We start from the raw sequence: 21,557 nt of genomic DNA on the forward strand, positions 1-21,557 counted from the left end.
CGACGGTAATCTATGAAAACAATGAGCAAACTTTTGACATTTGATCAGACTTGGCATGCTTTTTTTGTCTTGACTTTCCTGGGCTCTTCTATTGGGACAATGTCATAACCATATACCCATGATTCGTCACCAGGCAATTCTGTTTCGCGATTGACGTCATTCAACAATTTTTAAGCGATGCTCATGCCACGGTTTTTTTGGTCGAAATGGGGATAAAACCACAGTTGACTATAATTCACACAGATTAAAATAATTGGTTTGTTTTGTCTTTTAATTTTCTAGCTGAATAGAGTACAATTCATTCTTCAGGTGGTTAGTGAATTCAATACAAAACTCCAAAATATTTATAACTGGCAAAATGGTTTAGACTTTCGTGGCTGAGGTTTTCAGTGTCATTTTTTTCGAGTTTGAAAGCCGTGGATTTTTGGAATTTCTTCCTGACGTTTCGCTGGCGCGAGTGGCTAGCTTCTTTAGAGATTTAACCATCACGGCTTGCTGTCCGATGACTAACTTTTAGGCTACATATAGCTTATTTATGCCTTGTCAGGTAATCAGTTGTATTTGTACCTGAACTTGTCCTTGCACTTGTACCTGTACTTGAACCTGGAACATTAACAATCTTGAACAGAATGACAACATGCAGCAAGATTGTTAATGTTCCACGTTCAAGTATAGGTACAAGTGCAGGGATAAGTACAGGTACAAATACAACTGATTACCTGACAGATCATGAATACGCTTCACGAAGCCTAAAAGTTAGTCATCGGACAGCAAGCCATGATGGTTAAACCTCTGAAGAAGCTAACCACTCGCGTCAGCGAAACGTCAGGAAGAAATTCTAAAAATCCACGGCTTTCAAACTCGAAAATTAATGACACTGATATTTATAACTGTTTCTGTCCAACGTCACAAAATTCACAATCATTCTGCTGTCCACAAAATATATCTGTTGAAAATCTCTTGACTATCAAGACCAATGTTAAAGCAAGGTTATCAATCGTCATCATTAACAGGTAACAGTCGATTTTTTTTAGTACCAGTTGAGGTAAGTTCGGAGCCAAAAAATGCAACTTTTCTACTACATTGAATCCTCATCGGTAGCGGTCGATCTATGAACGGTACAACAATTTTCCATCGATGTCGTAATTGGTAAAAAACCTGAAATAACGCTCAACTCAGTGACATGTCAGTAACCATGATAACAATGCTTTTGACCTTCCAGTTAACTCATACACGGTTTTGTGTGAAATTCACTTACATATTTCAATTCCTCAATCAATGCCATAGAAGCAGTTGCAGGGAGCAACAGGATTTAATAATTATATATTACTCGTTACGAATGGGGTAATACAATATTTTGATTTCCTATCGAGTTGGCAAAGTTATATTTCCTCTTGAGACAGAATTCGTGCGATTATGTGAATTTAAATTTGTAATTGTGAGATATTATATATCTATTCAGTAATACCAAATAAAATTTTACATATCAGTTTTCACGTCTACTATCAGTCTCTTCAGATCATAGGAAAAGGTTGTAGGGAATGAAAATTGCATACCCCACTGTATGACTTTCAGAAGGTGCTCGGCAAAAAATGAACGTACACGTCAGTTTTGCTTTCAATGCAATTTTATTCGTCAAATTTTAGTTCTGTTCATTCAACAAATTATCCCACTAGATGATGCTCAACGAACGCTCAACGAAACCCTTATCGAGAGTTTAACAAGAATTGAATGTTGACACAAATTTCATGTGTTGACTGATTTTGGTTCAAAATAACAGTAAATTATTTCATTATTTCATGAGTATTTTCATGTATGAAGGATTGGAGGAAGTCCAGTTATAAGAAACCTCGATGCTTCTAATGCAAGATTCTCAGGTGTTAGACGGTACTTCAGTCACTTTCTAGGTTCCAAAAAAAAATTAGGAAACAATTTTGATGTCTCACCTTTCCTGGTACCGCACCTTTATTGTTCTGATGCTTTGGTGAAACCTTTCTTTCTATTTTTCACTCAAGTTAGACAAATTGTCAAGAAAATGCTTTGATCATTATTGAGTTCAGGAAATTTACTCTCTATGTGTTGAAAACAGGACGCTTCATGTTCAAGTGTCCTAACAAACTGCTCCATCAACACAAGTCCTATATGTAACGCAGGTAAAATGATTTTTTTCTCGGAAAATTAAAGGCATCTGGATATTACTCTTTCTAAAAACTGTCATGGTCTTCCTCACTGGTCAGTTTCTTATTCTCCAGTGATCTTCTCTAGCACTGCTATCTCAGAGACACAAGGAATGTAGATACTTTGTATGTTCAAATTGTTGGACAAAAAAAAGTTTTGAGGTCAACACAAATTTCCCTTTGGTGTTCGTTGAAGAAATGTCATGGTCTCACATACTGTTTCATCTTGCTGAATGGGCAATTGGAATCGATCCTCACTGATTACCAGAGATTGTCAGAGTCTGTTGCAAAACCAAACTACGATATTTACCGCCGTACAATATTTCGCCTTCTTTCTCTCTGTCGATGTCGAAGCTTGGCTCTTGGATGCATAAGTTTTAGTTTTCTTTTGATGAGGTTATGCTCTTGCCTATCAATCGACCAGATACTTTTTGCGCGACAATTTGTTTCCTGGTAGATTGATTCATCTCTGTTCCATGGCTGATGGATCTGGAAATAGCCACAAAGCTCGGGGAGTTATTTACCATTACCATAATGGTTGACATGGAAGAAAAAAAAACAAAGCCCAGGTTTCACTGCAGTGCATGTTGTTACAATTTTCTCTCTTTTCAAATAAGAGAGATTCATCGGAGTTGCTCATTTTGAAATTTCTATTATCAACATGACAGAGAATATTTTAATAGTTATCTTATTGACTTTGGGATTCCTCAAAAAATCTGTTCACCTCCGCCTATGTTACTAAATGACGACCAACATGTAAACTATCAATTATATTGTTTATTTTATATACATCGTACTCTAATATACCTCAGTACGTCACACGGTAAACAACTTTTTATCTGCATACACTAACTACATTATGAAGCGAGTGGCTATGATATCGTAATTTGAATGTGTTCGTTGCAGAATTCAGTAAAAAATGTAAAACGGACCACGAAGATGAAAAAATTCATCTCCAAGAAAATCAACACCGACCAATGGCGGGTGGTGGTGCCGAATTTGAACTCCTCAATATTCAGAAAATCTCCATCGAAGGAGGAAGACAAGTCTGACAAGGAGTCCAAAAGGTCATCAGGTTTCTACGATTTTCAAGAAGCACAATCAGAATACGACAAGAGCAGGAGCTTGCCGAATAGTGTATACGTAGACACGGGTAGCTCGGAAGAAGACGAAGAAGAATTCCAAGATGCTACTAATATGTCGAACAAAAGCAGCTCGAAAAACAAGGACAACAGTGACACAGACATGGAATTGTACCAGGACGTAGAAACGTCAACTCCAAAAATTGTTTCCAAAAACATTGATCAAAACAACAGCAAGTTTGAATACGACGTGCCTCGAATAAGTTTCAAATTCTTCGAGAAACAGAAAGAAGAAGCTAAAAAAAATGAGGAAGCTTTATACGAAAATGAAAAGAATAGTCAAGAACTTGCAACTGTTTCGAAAAGTGAGATTAAAATTGTTCTATCAACACCGGAAGATGAAAGGAAAATCATTCTGGAAGCTCGAGAAGAACCAGCCAGAGAAACTCCCGTTGACGATGACTTGCCTGTTTGCCATCCTACCGAGAGGTTCGTATCTCACACTGAAATATTCGTGAAGAGTTTGGAAAATATTGAAGTAGATGTGATAAAATCTTCCGGAAGTGATCCCATTCTGGTTCAGGGAGAAAATGAAACTATCGCTGATGACGGCTTGTACCAGATACCAAGATCGTTGAAGAAGACGCATAGATTATCACGATCTTTAACAGACTTCGAATTGGAAAATATTGAGAATCCTCCTGATGCATTATCTTCGAGTCAGTCTAGTATCGAGCATATATCTGTTAGTCAAGTGTTTCCCAGAAGTTTCGTCAATGAAACCTCAAGAATGAGTTCTGAAACTGTTAGTCAAACCGATTCGAAGATGAGATTCCCCCGCATCAAAAAATCCTCTATTTTGATAAAACCGAAGGCCAAATGGAATGACTTCAGAAACAAGATCAGCAATATTATGATTGAGCACGCTAGTCAGCAAAGAGTTGGAGCATTCAGTGATAGAGAAAAGGTCACTATTAACCTAGAGGAGATGTACAAAAACTCTAAAACGAAGTGCAAGAAGGTTCTTCGAAGCACCAGCAAAATTTTTCAGAAAAAGAAGCATGGTCTTGACGATACTGGTTCCAGAGTGGTAAGAAAAAACCAGTTGACAGCTAGTGATATAGAATACAGGCTCAATTATAGTGATAGTAGTAGTGAAATTAATGACAGTAAACTGCTTCATGGCAGTAAAGTTTCTAGAGATAATTGTACGAATGACCGTGAATTGTTCAACGATGGTGTCGGTTCGAATGTACGTTGTGCGAATGATAGTACTTTTCCAAATAATAATAACTTTTCCAATGATGAGAAAGGAGATTTTGATGTCGGTGGTATACTCAGTTCTACTAAGAGGAAGGTCTCTCTCGAGGAGGTAAGCAATTTTTGAAATTGATTCAGTAATAAACAGATATTTCAACAAAAAAAAATTGGCAACTGTGAGCATCAATGATTTTAATTCTTGTTCGTCCAATCGAGCGATTTCTTGAAATACTTTGAGAGTCACTAAAAATCTATATTTATCGGAAAGTAAGGCACATTTCTAGACATTTTACAAGTTGCCATTTCATCAATAGTTGCTTAATACAATTAATAATTCAAAAATAATATGCAAGTTTTCAAATTAACACAAACTAATTCACTACGATATAAACTTGAATTCAATTTCCTCAATACAACTGGAGTTTCCCGTTTATAGATATTATTTTCACTTGTATTTTTTTTTTTCGGAGGTATTAAGAATACCTACTTACAATCTGAAAGTATTTATAATGTTACCGTAATTTTTGTACCATTGAAAATAAAACGGTTGAAAAATATGTGGAGTGAGGTTTTATAATAGATCTGATTGAATAAATTTTCATCAAAGTAATCCTTAGCCAAAAAAAACGATTTCAAAATTAACGTTTTCTGAAGTATATATCACAATCTAAGTGAACAATCTACAGTTTTTACTTTTTCAATAGAAATGCATATCTACTAGTAGTAGTTGAATTGGTTCCCAATTTGTTACCATTCAAACAATTCTCTAAATATTCTTTTTCTGAAGTAATATAACAAAGAAAGATATTTGTGTTTGTAATGGATGAACTGGAAAATTACATATCTGATTTTAAAAATTATTTATTCTAGTATATATTTTATACAGGGTGAGTCAACAAAATTTCCTCGGTCCATTGCTATCAGGGAAAACAATTTTTCGAATTGCTCATTCTTTTACGCAGTCATATCGATGAACAGTATCTTTTAACATTCATTTTCTCGCATAGAAGGTGATTTAGCCGAGCGTGACCAACCAAAGTTACATTTTTTTAAATAGAACACCCAGTATATGAATACGTCATCGATTCCATATTTTTTAGCTCTCTAAGTAATTTTTGTTTTCGAATTTCTATTGCGGCACTGCCAAATTATTCCAGAAAAACCTATTTAGCAGACAATAATTTTTTAAGTTACCAACCGCATGTCTATAGCAATTGAGTGGATTTTTTTCAGGAACAGTAAGTCAACATCACTATGATAACTTCAGGAATCTCAACTTTCAGAAACAATATATATGATGCTCGGTAAAACCGGTCAAGTTTCATTCATTTTCAAACAGACATAATTCAACTTTTTCAAATGGAACACCCTGAATTTGTTCATTTGTAGGAAATTTTTCAAAATTTCACAATATTTTTTATCAGAGTTATACTACACGAAAAACAGATATTTTACAAGTAGACCCAGTTTTATTTATTGTTGTAACCACAAAATATTCATTTATTCACTTACTCAATAAGGTCTAAATTTTTCATTGAATAGAAGAGCCCAGAAGATGTTCAAAATGGCGACAATTTTCTGCAACACATAATGTCGGTCTTTTTTTAAACGAATTCTCTACACGTTCCAGCATGTCCTCTGGGATTTCCCTGAAAGCTCTAGTGAATCTATGTTTCATGTCTTCTATAGCTGGAGGAGTTTGGTAGCCAATCTATTTGATATAACCCCATGAAAAAATACATTTTGGTCAGGTCAAGTGATCTGGGTAGCCATGCCACAGGCCGACCCTTACCTATCCATTTTTGATTGAAATGATCGTTGAGTATTCCTGTACCTTAGTTGGTGGTGGTGCATCATATTGTTGTAGCCACAGTCTAAGTCTTGTTCCATATGGAACCTCGTCCAATAAATTCTAAAATTCATGCCGAAGAAATCTTACGGTGAGATGCCCATCCAAAAAGACGGATCGCTAACTATTTTTTCGAGAATTCCACCCCAAATATTCAGTGATTGCTCTTTTCTAAGCCCCATCGGCAAAATTGAACACGTTTTTTAAAATCTCTTCCTCTTTACTCATGCATCAATTGCATGTGGTAAGGATGAAATTTGCTTGCTCGTATCATTCAAGACACGTTGGTTTGAGAAAATCCTAATTCCCTGCTCAGGTCTCGGGTACACACATGGGTATCTTCAACAAGGTGGAGAGCAATTTGAAATGTATTTTCTTCATTTGTTACAGGGCAGACACGTACTAACTTCTCGTGATTTACATTACCAGTTTTTTCAAATCTTGTTTTTAGAGTCTGAAATGCCATTCCATCTGGTTGTCTTCTTTCGGTAAAATTCTTTTTGTAAATCCTAGATGCAAGGAGGCAGTTTCCGTCACTTTCCACCAAAGCATAGACCATTTGCACTATATCTTCCAATACATAATTCATAATGAAAATGATTCAATTCACACATGGAAGAAACTTCAACACATGGCGTTATTGACAAATTCCGAAATTTATTTTTTGATGTCAGTCATGGATAACTGGGTTTTTAAAGAAAAGAGCAGTATAAATATTCTTACCGTTGAAACCGCTGATAACTATCACTTGATAGTATAAAAAATGCGTATGTATAAGCGATCAGCTCGAACATTCGAAAAACAAATTTAGGTATCACCCTGTATATTATATTTTTTTATATAAAAATCAATTATTTGTCATGCGCGCAGGGTTAACAATCTAATAATATCGTCTACAGAATGAATTGTTACATAAATGAAAGAATTTCATTATTTCACAATTATCATTTATATTTGAAAAGAATCATCATGTTTCACTTATTTTTTATATAGGACTCAACCAAATCATCACGATATCAATAGATCCCATTTTTTTTCTATGGAATTGTTATTTTTAGTTTCAAATACATATTTCATTGACCTAAGAATGATTACTATTTATTGACAGTTATCAAATAAAAAATCTTCATGGAAAAGTCTAGGGATATTTTTATAACATACTAAATATCATAAAAATAAATGCATGAGGTCGTTTAATTTCGATTAAATTGGTACACTCGACCACCCTGTAGATTTCTATGGGTTGAAAAAAGCCTACAAAAACGGTAACTAATCTTTTATCAAGTTTTTTACAAACTGTAGGTTTTCGGCTAAAATGAATAATCTGAAAGTGTCGAGTTTGTACATTCTATGCAGTTTTTGCTCAACTATTGAACTGGAAATATTGTGCTTTAACATGGAATGCCATCACTTACCATTGGCTGAGATGAATAGAGCTGTAGGGCTTCTTCAAGGCGGCATGCGACAAAATGATGTAGCTCTTCGTTTGGAGGTCTCCCAAAGTGTTATCAGTCGATTGTGGCGGCGTTTCCGTGAAACTGGCAGTCCAGCCGAACAACATCCAGGGCGAGGACGCGCTACAACTGCAGTTCAAGACCGATGTTTGGTCTTAACCGCAAGAAGACAACCGATCACAGCACCTTGGTTAACGTGTTGCAGCAGACGCACCAGGTAACCATTTGTCGTGATACTGTCAAAAATCGACTGCATGAAGCAGATCTCCACAACAGAAGGCCACTTAGATGTCCACCTTTGTCGAGAGGCAATCGCAGTAGAAGATTAAAGTGGTGTCGAGAACATTAAAACTGGGATGCAAATGATTGGGCCACAGTTTTGTTTACAGACGAATCCAGATTTGGATTTCATCCAGATTCTCGTCGAGTAAGACTGTGGAGACGACCTGGAAATAATGAAAGTTTGAGACACGTCCAGGAAGTCCACACATACAGAGGTGGTACAGTAATGCTATGGGGCGGAATCATGATCGGTGGCAGAACCGATCTCGTTTTTCCAAATCGCTCCCTCACAGCTCGAAAGTACCTCGACACCATTCTTCTACCTATAATCCGTCCGTTTGCTGGTGCTGTTGGTGAAAACTTCCACCTAATGCACGATAATGTTCGTCCACATGTCGCGCGTCTAGTGACTGACTGGCTCACCAACGAAGGAGTTGATGTATTGCCGTAGCCAGCACTATCACCGAACCTGAATCTTATCGAGCATGTGTGGGACATGCTTCAACGAAGAATTACTCCGCATATGGGGAACATTCACACAACGTTTCAATTGAGAGAGCTTTTAATCGCTGAATGGGCAAATGTACCTCAACAAGACATTGACAAGCTCATTTTGTCGATGCACGATAAATGTAGGGCCGTAATAAACCAGCGTGGAGGCCATACTTTGTACTGATTCCAATGTTTTTTGCATTATGATTTTTTTTCGGGGTGCCAAAGAAGAGCCATATTTTTTTTAGTTTTGCTTATATGCGCACTCAGTATTTTTGACCATTTAATAAATTTTGTTGTAAGTTACATTCGTTTAATAATCACCCGTCAACTTTTTTTCCTTAAAGCGATCTAAAAAAATATTGCCATTTTTAAAAATATCACTAGACTTTTCCGATGTGTGTATTTTGAGGTTATTCTTGAAGATATGTAATGGATAATTTCAATGAAAATTTTCAGTTTTGTGTGACTTTTGATCAGCTTTCAGATCTAACATCACGCATTTGGCCTTGCTCGAGACTTTTGTGATAACGTTGTATTATTACATAAATCAAAACGCACGTATGATTAATGATTACAACCCATTTGATAAATAATGAATTATCTGTGTAAATATAGTTAGGTAGCAGCTGATTTATTTCTGGAACTAAGTATAATGAGTTGCGAATTGTGAGTTGTTATATTAGCTTAGATTAAATAGTCTCAGAAACTGTTTCCAGTTCAAACTCATTCCTTGTTTCTATTTCAATGGTTAATCCTCACAAAAAGTACTTCAAAAATTATTTCAATCTCCAATGAGTTCCCGTCTATCCTCTATGAACAATCTTAGAAGCTTGCTGAAGGAAAGGTCTTAAATATGAATGTACGATTCTAAATCGATGTGTTTGAAGGTGGTTGACAAAATCGATGTGCACTAAACACAAGAATTATCAACTTATGTGGCACACTTACTTCTATCACACTATTCAAGATATTCTTCTAGACTGAAAGACGGTCTGAAGATTTGTTTTTAATACTTCAGAAAGTGACAGGGTTTGAATCGACGCCAATTAAAGCAGAAGTTTTTTTTGGGTGAAACTCGCTAAATCATTTACTAACGAAAATAGATGAGAATTTTTTAAGAATATTTTCCCGTGCAAACTCTGATTGTTCAGAGCTGGTAGTGCACCACAAGTGCAACACTCAGAAATGATGTTCAGCGTTGAGCCTAATTCGCACGAGCGCGTAACGTTCGTTATAAAAACGTTAAAATGAATCAATTGGATACTCGAGTATTTGTATCAAGCAGTGTTCCATTTTAAGCGCTCGGCGATGGACGTTATTTCAAAGTCATTTTTTGGCATTCCCTTTTATTTTGTACAGACGGAAAGTGAAAAACTACCTCGTTTAATATGGGTTTGGTTTTAAGTACCCGTTCGCTGCTAGTACCAATATTTTCTTGAACGTGCTCATGAACATGCAAAAACTGAACTTGTCTTCTTGCAACACAATTTCCTATCGTTGGTAAATTAGCTGAATTCATTTCACTTCCTAATATGCAGCGAAACACGAGAAAAAAGTGATTTCAAAGCGTTCTCATGAACAAATGTATTGCAAGGCAACATCGCCAACATCGACTTTGCAACATTATATCAGCTATCGTTTTTTTAACTCTCTTGATGAGATTGGCCAAAAACATTCAGCTTTCAATATTTGGGAAATCAAAACTTCGGAGTGCAATGGTCAACATATCGTTACCTCAATATTATAAAGTGCATGACAGTTAGGCTTATTTGAGAAAAATTATTTTAAAAAACCTAACTACAAAGTGAACCGGGTGATTCTCCACGGTGGCTCACCCCTATAAATTGGAGATAGAAAAACGAAACTTGGGGGTTGTGTATTATAGTTCAATATACATTTTTTTACATATTTTCTTGCTTTGGCATACTTCCGGTTTGACCGAAAATTACCCCAACTTTAGATTTTTAAATGAGACATCCTATATATTTTTACTTATTTTGATTGAGAATAACATTCTAAATCCAACAATACTCCACTTGACAATTTTTAACAAATAAAATCATTTTCATTCCAATTTTTATTTTTTGAATTAGAATGCCATGGATCGTGTAAATCGCTTCATTCTTGATCAAGTAACATGGGAAAACTACGACTTTGAAGCTTATGACTTCACAGTCGTTTTAAGAATTATTTCACAGGCCACTGAAAGAAAGAAAGTTGTCATTCAGACGTTCTCTTACGACTTAAGAATTGTGAGGAGGCGTTCCATCTTGTTGAATATAGATATCAACTTAGCTAGCCAGTGGCAAATCATCAATTTGATTTCTAAGGAACTATAGATATTTTTCTGCAGTCAGTTGTTCGTTGAAAATTATTGGCCCCAAAAGTTTTTCTCCAATAATACCCGTCCAGCAATTGAAACCAAATCGCTCTTGAAAATTTCCTTCTTGCATCAGATGTAAATTCTATCGAGACCAGTACCTTTTATTATTCCTATTGAAAATACCCAAGTTGGTGAATCGGATTTCATCTGAATAAATAATTTTAAATGGAAAACGTACATCTTCTCTGTTGTAGTTGCAATAAGACAATCTTCAGTTGTGATCGTTATTGTGAAGATGTTGGTGTAGTTGGTACTTGAGTGATCGATATCATAATATCGATCATAATATCGATATAACTTATTCGTCCCAACGGACGAATAAGTTACATCACACTCAGAAACAATTTGGCGAATTGACGCCGTACATTTCACTTCAACATAGGCCAACACGTCTACTTCTTTTTCTTCACTGACGATGAAATTATTGGCATTTTCTTCTGGTTCATTTCTCATTTTTCTTTCCAGTTTTGGATAGCGACGATTAGGGAACCTCTGAGCAGTTACATTATTTTTTGTTTCTCCGTAAATAAGCAACATGTCAATTCTCTCGTTTCTAGTAAAATTTGCTATATCTAATTATGAACTACACAACAAATTAAATTTCAAAAGTGACAGTTTATTCATTAGCCTATTTGTTTAGGTAGTTCTAGCAACAGCTTCAATTGTTTGTCAAAGATAACTAGAATAACAGGATTTGGTGCATAAGTATACCGAATAAGTATTATTTGTTATTAGGTATGATCGTTTCTGGCAGATATTCAGAAAAATAGAGAAAATAAATTATTCGTAAGAATAATTTGATGCCACACACATAAAATGCCGACGGGCCACCCCCTTTCCATTTGAAAAAATCAAGGTAACTGGAAAAATTCATATTTGCGACTGTGAAATAATTCTCAAAACGACTGTGAAGTTATCAGCCTCAAAGTCGTAGTTTTCCCATGTTACTTGATCGAAAATGAAGCGATTTACACGATCCAGAGCATTCTAAATAAAAAAATAAAAATTGGAATAAAAATGATTTTATTTGTCAAATATTGACAAGTGAAGTATTGTTGGATTCAGAATGTCATTCTGGATGGAAATAAGTATTAATACATAGGATGTACTATTTAAAAATCGAAAGTTGGGGTAATTTCCGGTCAAACCGGAAGTACAGCAAAGCAAGTAAATATGTTTGAAAATGTAAATTGAACTATAATACACAACCCCCAAATTTCGTTTTTCTATCTCCAATAATAAACAAGTTATAGGGGGTGAGCCACCTTAGAGAATCACCCGGTATATCTTTATTTTTATCTTGGTGGAGTTTAGCTTACGCTATTCTACCACTCAACCTACTCATGACATCGATGACATGTTTTACTACATACTGTATCTCGGAAAAGGAAGCATTTGCAGACCAAAGTTATATAGAAAACCGTCATTATTGTTTCATGCAGAATCACCCGTAAAGTTTGTTGTACTTATTCACTGACACCATGTGTCAGATGATACAGAAAGATGCTTACATTGTTTCTCTCGAGGATAAAATAAATATTCTCAAAGAATATATTTCCCTATTCAATAAAATAAACAAATCCATAACAGAGACACCTTCAGTCAAGGTAATAAATACAAAGATCAGTTCACCTCCACCGGCTAGTGAAAGGGATATTCAGAAAAAAAATCGTTCAAAGAAAGCAGTACAGCCATCTCATCGTCAGAGACTGCAATCTGCGGATGGCTGTCCTATAAACTCAAAAGAACAAAAACCCGAACCTAAAGGTCAAGATAACAAACCGAATCCAATATTTGGTCCGAGTTTGTATACTGCTACCACAAGAGATGACTCTAGGAGTACTTCATCAAATAGAAACCAAATAACGAGAAAATAACAAAACAAGACCTTGCAAATGCCCTTTTGTCTGTAAATGGCACACAAAGCGATTTGAAGTCTTACACAGAAAAAAAATGCTGGTTTCAGTTTCGTTGAACATAAAAAAAAAGATGAACAAATCCGCTATTGTTGATAGTTTGAACGATTCCACAAAAACCAAATTGAAAGCAATGTAGAGTTTTGCTTTTCTGCACGTTTATAAACTTCATCCAGATACTACTGCCGAGGGGCTCAGTGAATATCTGCACGAAATGTTTCCTGAGGCCGTTTGTGAAAAGATGAAATTCAAATATCCCCAGTATTACTCAGCATTCAAAGTAACAATACACAAAAGGCACTTAGAGGCTGCGATGGCTCCTTCGATGTGGCCCGAGGGTACGGTGGTTGATAGGTTTTTTCATAGACTTGCAGAGAGAATGAAGGCGCTGTGATAAACTCTGATAGACCTCCCGAGATCTTTTTCAAAAATGTAACACTTTTACTATTTTTCATTTGAACATTCAATGTCTTGGAAATAAAATAAATGAACTCAATTTTTTCTTGAATAACAAAAATATCAGTGTTTTATGTTCGTCCGAACATTGGCAATCTGAATCCAACCTGAAAAGTATTAATATAGCAGAATACTATTTGGCTTCCTATTACTGCAGAAGTATAAACCAACATGGAGGCGTTTGCATTTTCTTAAAGTCAAATATTACATGTCGACCTATAGAAATGTAAGCCAATAATCAAGAATTTGTATCAGAATTCTGTGCCTTAGAATTACCCAGCTTGAAAGTCATAATCATTACTTCATATCGATCATGTGCTGGTGATTTTCATCTTTATCTTGATCACCTTAAGGAACTGTTATCAAATATTTCAACTAAAAATTTCAAAATAGTTCTAACTGGTGACTTCAATATTAATTCTAATTCAATTGAAACCAAATCGCTCTTGAAAATTGCCTTCTTGCATCAGATGTTAATTTTATCGAGACCCGTACCTTTTATTATTCCTATTGAAAATACCCAAGTTGGTGAATCGGGTTTCATCTGAATAAATAATTTTAAATGGAAACTTACATCTTCTCTGTTGCAGTTGCAATGAGTCAATCTTCAGTTGTTATCGTTATTGTAGAGATGTTGGTGTAGTTGGTACTTGAATGATCCATATCATTATATTTGTGAAGAATTCTCCCAACGGACGAATTCATACCCAGAAACAATTTGGCGAATTGACGCCGTACATTTCACTTCAACATAGGCCAACACGTCTACTTCTTTTTCTTCACTGACGATGAAATTATTGGCATTTTCTTCTGGTTCATTTCTCATTTTTCTTTCCAGTTTTGGAAATTAATGTCGAGTGGGATGGCGACGATTAGGGAACCTCTGAGCAGTTGCATTATTTTTTGTTTCTCCGTAAATTAGCAACATGTAAATTCTCTCGTTTCTAGTAAAAAATCTTCTGAATTATAACTGTTTTTATCCGTCTTAAAATCTTTTGATTTAGAAGTTACTATTCAAGAAGATACAAGAGTTACCTGCAAATCTGCAACTTGTATCGATAACATAATTACAGATATTGACGGAAATCGTACCGTAGGAATATATGATCCTTGTCTGTCAGACTACATGGGACAATACATAAGCGTCCCTTTAAACGTATCGCAAACAACAGTGGATTACAGAAGACAGATGACGAAAAAATTAATTGCAATGTTCAGTGACCTGATAAGAAAAGCAAATTGGCATTTATTTGTTGAATATTTGGGTAACGATGTAAACAAATCTGCCGATTGGTTAGTTAGTACTTACAATAACCTTGTAAATAATTGTTTTCCCCTAAAAAGATGTCCCCAAATAAGGCGCCAGTAAAATGGTTCAATGAAGATTTGGAAAAAAAACGAAAATTTCTATCATCTATCAAAATAATTTGCAATAATACTAACAATCCGGAATATTGGTTATTTTACAAAAAACTAAAAACCGATTACAGAAATTCGATTACAAATACAAAAAGGGTCGCCTATGAGAACTTTTTCACTAGATCTACCAATCTAGTTAAAGATAGCTGGAGAATTATAAATTTTGAATACAGTAAAAATTGCAATAAAAATGATTATTCAGATCATAATCCCGACGACTTCCTTGATTATTTCAGAACAGTTGCAGAAAACATTATCAAAAGTTTACAGAACTCCCATTTATCTCCTACTGATCTCTTAAGAAAATTACCATCACATAAACATAGTTTCTTTTTATCCCCAACCACACCAACTGAAGTATTCTCAGCTATCAAACAACTGAAAAATTCTAGTTCAGTAGATGCCTTTGAATTAAATGCATTGCTCGTTAAGGAGACATCGGTACTACTGCTTGAACCCTTAACAATCGGTGCTTCACCTCAGGAGTTTTTCCTGACATATTTAAAATAACTAGAGTCTTACCGATATTCAAAAAAGATGATCCTAATATTTTAAGCAACTTTCGCCCAATTTCAATCATAAATATTTTTTCAAAAATAGTGAAGGTATTGTTGAAAGATAGGCTGAGAGATTATTTCGAAAAAAATAAGTTTATATCAAACACCCAATATGGTTTCCGAAAGAACAAATCAAAAAATAAGGGCTCTACTGAAGATTATTGGAAATATTGTCGAAGGTCTTGAGATCAGGCAACATGCAATTATCACCATATGCGATTTGACCAAGGCGTTCGACTGCGTCTCACATGACCTTCTGTTCTATTATTATCCTATCTAAATAACAGATAACAGCTAGTAAAAATAGGTACAAATATTTCTGATCTTCGAACCACCAAATATGGAGTTCCCCAAGGGTCGGTACTTGGACCTTCATTGTTTATCATATATATAAACGACATCTGTCTACATACTAATAATAATACTTCTACTATTCTTTTTGCTGAAGATACTTCTTTTATCAACACCTCTACAAGTCTATCTACACTTTTACAAATGGCAGATGAATCCATTCACAATGCAAAAAATTGGTTTTCCGCCAACTTCATGTAATTAAATGATCAGAAGACACAAAAATTAATCATTTTAACAAACAACAACTATACAACAGGTGCACATTGTAAACTTCTTGATATTACAATCGATGACTCTCTTAATTGGTACATGCATACAAGAAATTTAAACAAAGTTCTATCCAGTATCTTGTTTCTTCTAAGAAGGCTACGATGTACTGTCAATCCAGAAATTTTAAGAAATACATATTTTAGTTTATTTCACTCCCGAATTTGTTATGGTACAATATTATGGGGTAATTCCTGCCATGCCGCAAAAAATTTTAGGTCTCTCTGATAACCGGAGTAGGTCCTGCCTGAGTAGCACTGCCGTGACTTGAATTTCACTAGTTCGGACTTCCATTGTCTATTATACAAAATGATTTGAAATCCCTGAAACAAGTAAAAAAGAATAATTAAAAAAGAATAGTTGAAAATAACAATTATAATTAGCAACAATAAACCTGAAATGAAATGATAGTGAAATAACCTACAAGTAAAAATATAATAATTGAATAAATAAAAATTAAAGGAATGCAAAAAGAAAATAATAAAAAATAAAAAAGTGTAGAGATTCCAAGTCACGTTAGTTCACGACGTTTCGATTGTTGGTATCTACAATCGTCTTCGGGTGATGACTGGACTGATTCCTCCGAGAGATGACTATTTTATAGGTCGTTGAAATACTTTCACTTTCTCTACTTTCCATTTTCCGCTTCACTGATTCCGTGAGAGATGACCGATTTGGCGGGAGATGGTCATTTTCCGTTTGATGATGGGTTTCCATATGTTTCGTATATCTACGCTGGCCTGGCTGAATACGTTGTTGGACAACATGTATGCGGCTTCCTTAAATTTTCTCCTGAACCAATGTTCCTCTACGTGCAAGATCTCAGCTTGGGACCACTCGATGTTGTGTTGATGGGTCCAAACATGGTCTGCTATTCCTGATTTGCTGGTTTCTCCTCGCTGTGTGTGCTTCTTGTGCTCGGCAATGCGAACATTTTATATAGTAGACAATGGAAGTCCGAACTAGTGAAATTCATCACGAAACATTGTCAATCACCTTCAAACAAACACTGCCGTGACTTATTTATCAAACTGAGAATAATGACGCTTCCATGTATTTGAATTTTCCTGTCTGTGAAATATACGAAAATAAAAGAAACTATTCTTACACCTCTGATATTCACACACATGATACTAGATCTGCTAACCAAATAGCGTTGTCGAGATTTCGTTTAACAAAATCCAAAACGAACTCCATAAATTTGAAACTTTACAACAAGTTGACTTCAGAGATGCGATCACTGAAAAATTCTGAATTCAAAAGGGCTATTAGAAATGTACTTTTAGATCACTGTTTATATAGTATTAATGAATTTTCAAATAGTTAGTAATCTATTGATAAATATATTGAACAATAATCCTTCACTGATATATTCATATTTGTGAAGTATGTTCCTTTACAACATATTTTTAATGTGTTGTCCTTTTAAAACTAAATGTAACAAAAAGTTTTTCATTGATTTATATATACCACGTCTCTCTATGACCATTTTTGATATATGGCATGCTGTAAGCTTATTGTAAAACAGTCAAATAAATCTATCTATCTATATATATATATATATATATATATATATATATATATATATATATATATATATATATATATATATATCATTCCATACTCGATATGGCTTTGTTTTCACAAAGTGTTGCAGCCACTTACCAACAAATACAGTCCACTTATCAGGAGATTTGAAGATCGACACCTAAATAAAACCGATTGCCGATGATATGAAATTTTGATATTTGAAATGTTTCCCCAACAGTAGATACTAACTAACCTGATTTCTACATATCACATCAATTTCAATCACTATTACGTGTTGCGGTTTTGTAAACTGTCAAGTGAAAATGACAATGAAAGTTTGTAATGTTTGACTAAATGAACTAAGGATATTTATTATCAAATTATGGAAATAACACTTACGTTTTCAATACAAGCAATAACATAAAATGGGGGTTCGGATGAAAATGTCGTACCAGAAATATCACAGAATATGTACTATATTTCTCAGTTAATCATTTAGGCCAAGGATAACATTCGTTGAATCTATCTATCTAATCTAATCTATCTATATTGAACTTTCGCTTTTAAAAAATTGCTAAATTGGAAAGGTTAACATGTTCATCATCAGGTTTGTTAACCTCTGGAGTAAAGTCAATAAAATTTTATCAAATCTCAAGGAGTATATGCATTAAAATCGAGATGACTAACAGAGGATAATTCACGACATGACTAACATTCATTGAATTATCACAACTACGATGGAGTTTGTGGTTTCTCCAATCTCGAGTGGATTTTGCTGTATTATATATTCGTACTTTTACGACACATGTAAATGTTAATTTGATAAGTCACAATAGGATGTCATTGACTTTCGAAATCATTGAAGTTATTTATTGAGCTTTCAATGATATATCAAGGGTTAGTAGATTTTGAAAAATTGGTATATTTTGATATATCTACTAATGATAAACTGAGAATAATCAACCCATGATATTTCATCAGTGTGAAGAGTGTGAAAATTATTATTATTATTGTTATCATGGTTAAAGGAAAACATACCAAATGTGGCATCCGCAATAAGACAGTAGTAGAAAAGTTAGAAGATGAAAAGGTATCAGAAAGAACAATTTCTGACGTAATATAAAAAGGGTGGTCGCAGATTCAATTATCCTTGATAGAAGAATTAATGAATCAGAATAAATATTACTGGAGTTTTTTTCCAGCACCAAATCGTTATTTTTAACACCTCGACACGTGTTTCGATCACCAAGTGATCATCTTCAAAGAGGAAGATTTGGTGTTGGAAAAAAAATCCAGTAATATTCATTACTACACCAAAGATTCCAAACAGTGCATCATAAGAATCAGAATAGATAAAAAATAAGCCTTGGGGCACCAGTCGAATGGATTCAACAGGAAGGAGGTGGAGAAATGGCCGAAGAAAATCAATCCAAACTTGAAATTTATAAAAAACTCATAATCAAAACAAAATATTTCACAAACTTCGCCAACAGCTGGTGTATAATAACTACACTACCTAATTCAAGGAACAAATACTTGATACTAAAAACGAATGTTGCCAGTAAAATTATGAATATGTGGCTATCGTCTGGTTTAATTAATCGCCTGCCCGGTACTGACGATGTCTAAAAGGCTGTAACAGCTGTCTACCAGTGGCTCTTGAATTGGAATCGAATTGAAAATGATCAGAATAATACTCATCTATTTGTCTTTTGATTTTCATGGAATTATTTTCCAGCAACTCGACTGCATTAAGCTTTCTTGATTTTATATCATTTCTGGAAACATGTGAATTCGTTTTTCGATGGCATCCCAGAAAAGCTTCTCAAGTTTTTGCTAATGCAGTTGTCAGTTGAATGGTCAAACCATCAACGCTGATATAAAAACTTGTCAAGCTAACTTGGGTGTTACATCAATAGGTGGCTCCACTTATGTCTCGCTTACGTTTACGCAGTAATTTTTCTCTTGTACTGTTCTTGGTTTCAACCCGTTTATCTTTCTGACAAACATCAGTTGAAAGGGGAAGGGAGCCAGGCTTCAACCTGTAGGAACTCAAGATGGATTACATCAAACGCTCAAATCAGCCAAAAGGGTAGGGGAGCTGGTCTCCAAACCTGGACGAAATCACGATGACATTCTGTCAAACGCTCAATAATCAGTCGAAAGGGTAGGGGAGCTGGTCTCCAAACCTGAAAGAATTCAAAATGACATTCTGGTCACATTTTGTTACGCCGATGACATGGCTCTTCTCTCATCTTCCATGGGTCGGGGGCTCGGGATCGTCTACATGCAACGTGCATTGGACGACGTCGAGCGCTGGTACCTCTAATGCAGTGTTTCTCAAAGTGTGCGCCGCGGTGCCCTGGGGCGCCGTGGAACCTTTATTGGGGCGCCGTGAGCAACGGGTGAGTCTCAAGATACAACTTCCAGGCAGGGGTTTACCGTGAAGGGCGGTACTGATGTCTGAGGACATTCATGCCGCCATCCCGTGATCAGTTATGACCAATTTGTCCTTCTGATAAACACCAGTCGTAAGGATAAAGGAGCCATGCTCCAACCTGTTCGAAATTAAGATAACATTTGGTCACATTTTATATTCAATCGAGGACCGCCTACCCGGTACTGACGATCCCCAACAGGCTGAAACTTGGAGCATGTCATATGTGAAAAACAGAAAACAGTACTTGATAAAAATAACTGCGTGAACGCAAGCGAGACATAAGTAAAACCACTTACTGGTGTGACACCCAAGTCAACTTGCCAAGTTTTTATGTCAGTGTTGGTGGTTTGACCAATCTAAAACCGACAACTGCGGTACCAGAAATTTGAGAAGCTATATGTGTTTGTTTGTATTCTTGATAATAATGTACTTTTTTCACTCGACCTCTCAACTTTATTAGTTTAAAATGAGAAAATAATCGTCTGGATATTAGTGAAAATGTTTGATTTGGAAAAAATAATTGAAATACCTAACTACATCGATAACAAACATCATTTCAATCAACACACACCTTAAGGTGCATTTACTCTGTTACTTTACTTGACTACCGGGACTGCGAATAGCAATGAGGTTCCCCGGTAAACTCAGGAAATTATTAATTTAAACCTACCGAGAAAACGAGACTACTTGATAATGATAACTACTCGATGCCGTTTACTTCGAAAAGGAAATTAAAATAAATCTGTGATAGCAGAGAGGTGATTAAAAAAACTTGGGTTTGCAACACACCGTAAATGTTGTCATTATTCCGGCTTACTCTTCTTTTTGGAACAGACTGAGTTAAAACGTTGCATCCTTGATACCGTCTGGTACTAGACGAGGTCTATGGCAGCTCGAAATAGTGTTTATGGGAAACGAGTCATGAATCCAACGCTTAAGGGCTCTAGTATCATCCAGTAACATCAACGTAGAATAGATGTTGCTCAAATTCATACAACTGTGAAATCTACCACAATCTCACAAAGTATAGTAATGCTATTTTTGTTACAGGGTCAAAATGGATTCGAGGATCTCAGACGATATGTAAAGCAAGGAGGAGATTTCTGTAAAGAGTTATCGACTATTCTTCAAGAAAGGTAAGACACTATTATAGTCAACATTTTATTTAGAAAAATGTCCAATGCCATTTTGAACCTCCAGATGAATGTATTCTGTTGATATGAAGAAATACTAAAAGTTACTTGTACTGGGCCCGGTTTTTCAATACCAACTAACCTTCAAAGTGGGGAAAAGTAGAACTTGTATCTCTGGCGTATAGTAAATCCAAAGTAGTTACTACTCTCAAATATTAGAGCTGCAACTCTATTTTTGACATGCTAATTCTAAACCTGACTCATTCCAATGAGCGGAGCAGAATAATCAATAGAGATTTTCAGGGGTGGCATCCACGAAAATTTTCCTCTTTCATGAAAAAAATACTGTCGAAAAACTGTCAGCTGAATCCCTAGCCACCAATCCACTGTCAAGGTCTTAAGTTTAGGTAATCATGGAAAACCAACCCTTTTAGTTTTGAAGTAACAGTGTGGTTATTTATTCATATCAACTTTCAAAAGTTCCTCACTTCTAGCACATCTTT

At 35.3% G+C, this 21,557-nt stretch overlaps 1 protein-coding gene across 2 annotated transcripts in view; it reads left to right on the forward strand.

The window, feature by feature from the left end:
* Nost (Nostrin) overlaps nucleotides 1-21,557 on the forward strand; it is a 288,623-nt gene that overhangs the window by 227,166 nt on the left and 39,900 nt on the right. Inside the window, exons 2-3 of one of the 2 annotated variants that reach the window (XM_074183577.1) lie at nucleotides 3,084-4,631; nucleotides 20,972-21,057. In XM_074183577.1, the coding sequence (XP_074039678.1) occupies nucleotides 3,117-4,631; nucleotides 20,972-21,057 (1,601 nt within the window). In that variant the 5' untranslated portion in view covers nucleotides 3,084-3,116. The remainder of the gene's footprint in view (nucleotides 1-3,083; nucleotides 4,632-20,971; nucleotides 21,058-21,557) is intronic. The other variant, XM_074183578.1, reaches the window with a different exon arrangement.

This window comes from Leptinotarsa decemlineata, unplaced genomic scaffold (genome assembly GCF_025532065.1).
Source record: "Leptinotarsa decemlineata unplaced genomic scaffold, Ldec_3_MD MMD2_tig00026340_RagTag_RagTag, whole genome shotgun sequence".
In the NCBI taxonomy this organism is placed as follows: domain Eukaryota; kingdom Metazoa; phylum Arthropoda; class Insecta; order Coleoptera; family Chrysomelidae; genus Leptinotarsa; species Leptinotarsa decemlineata.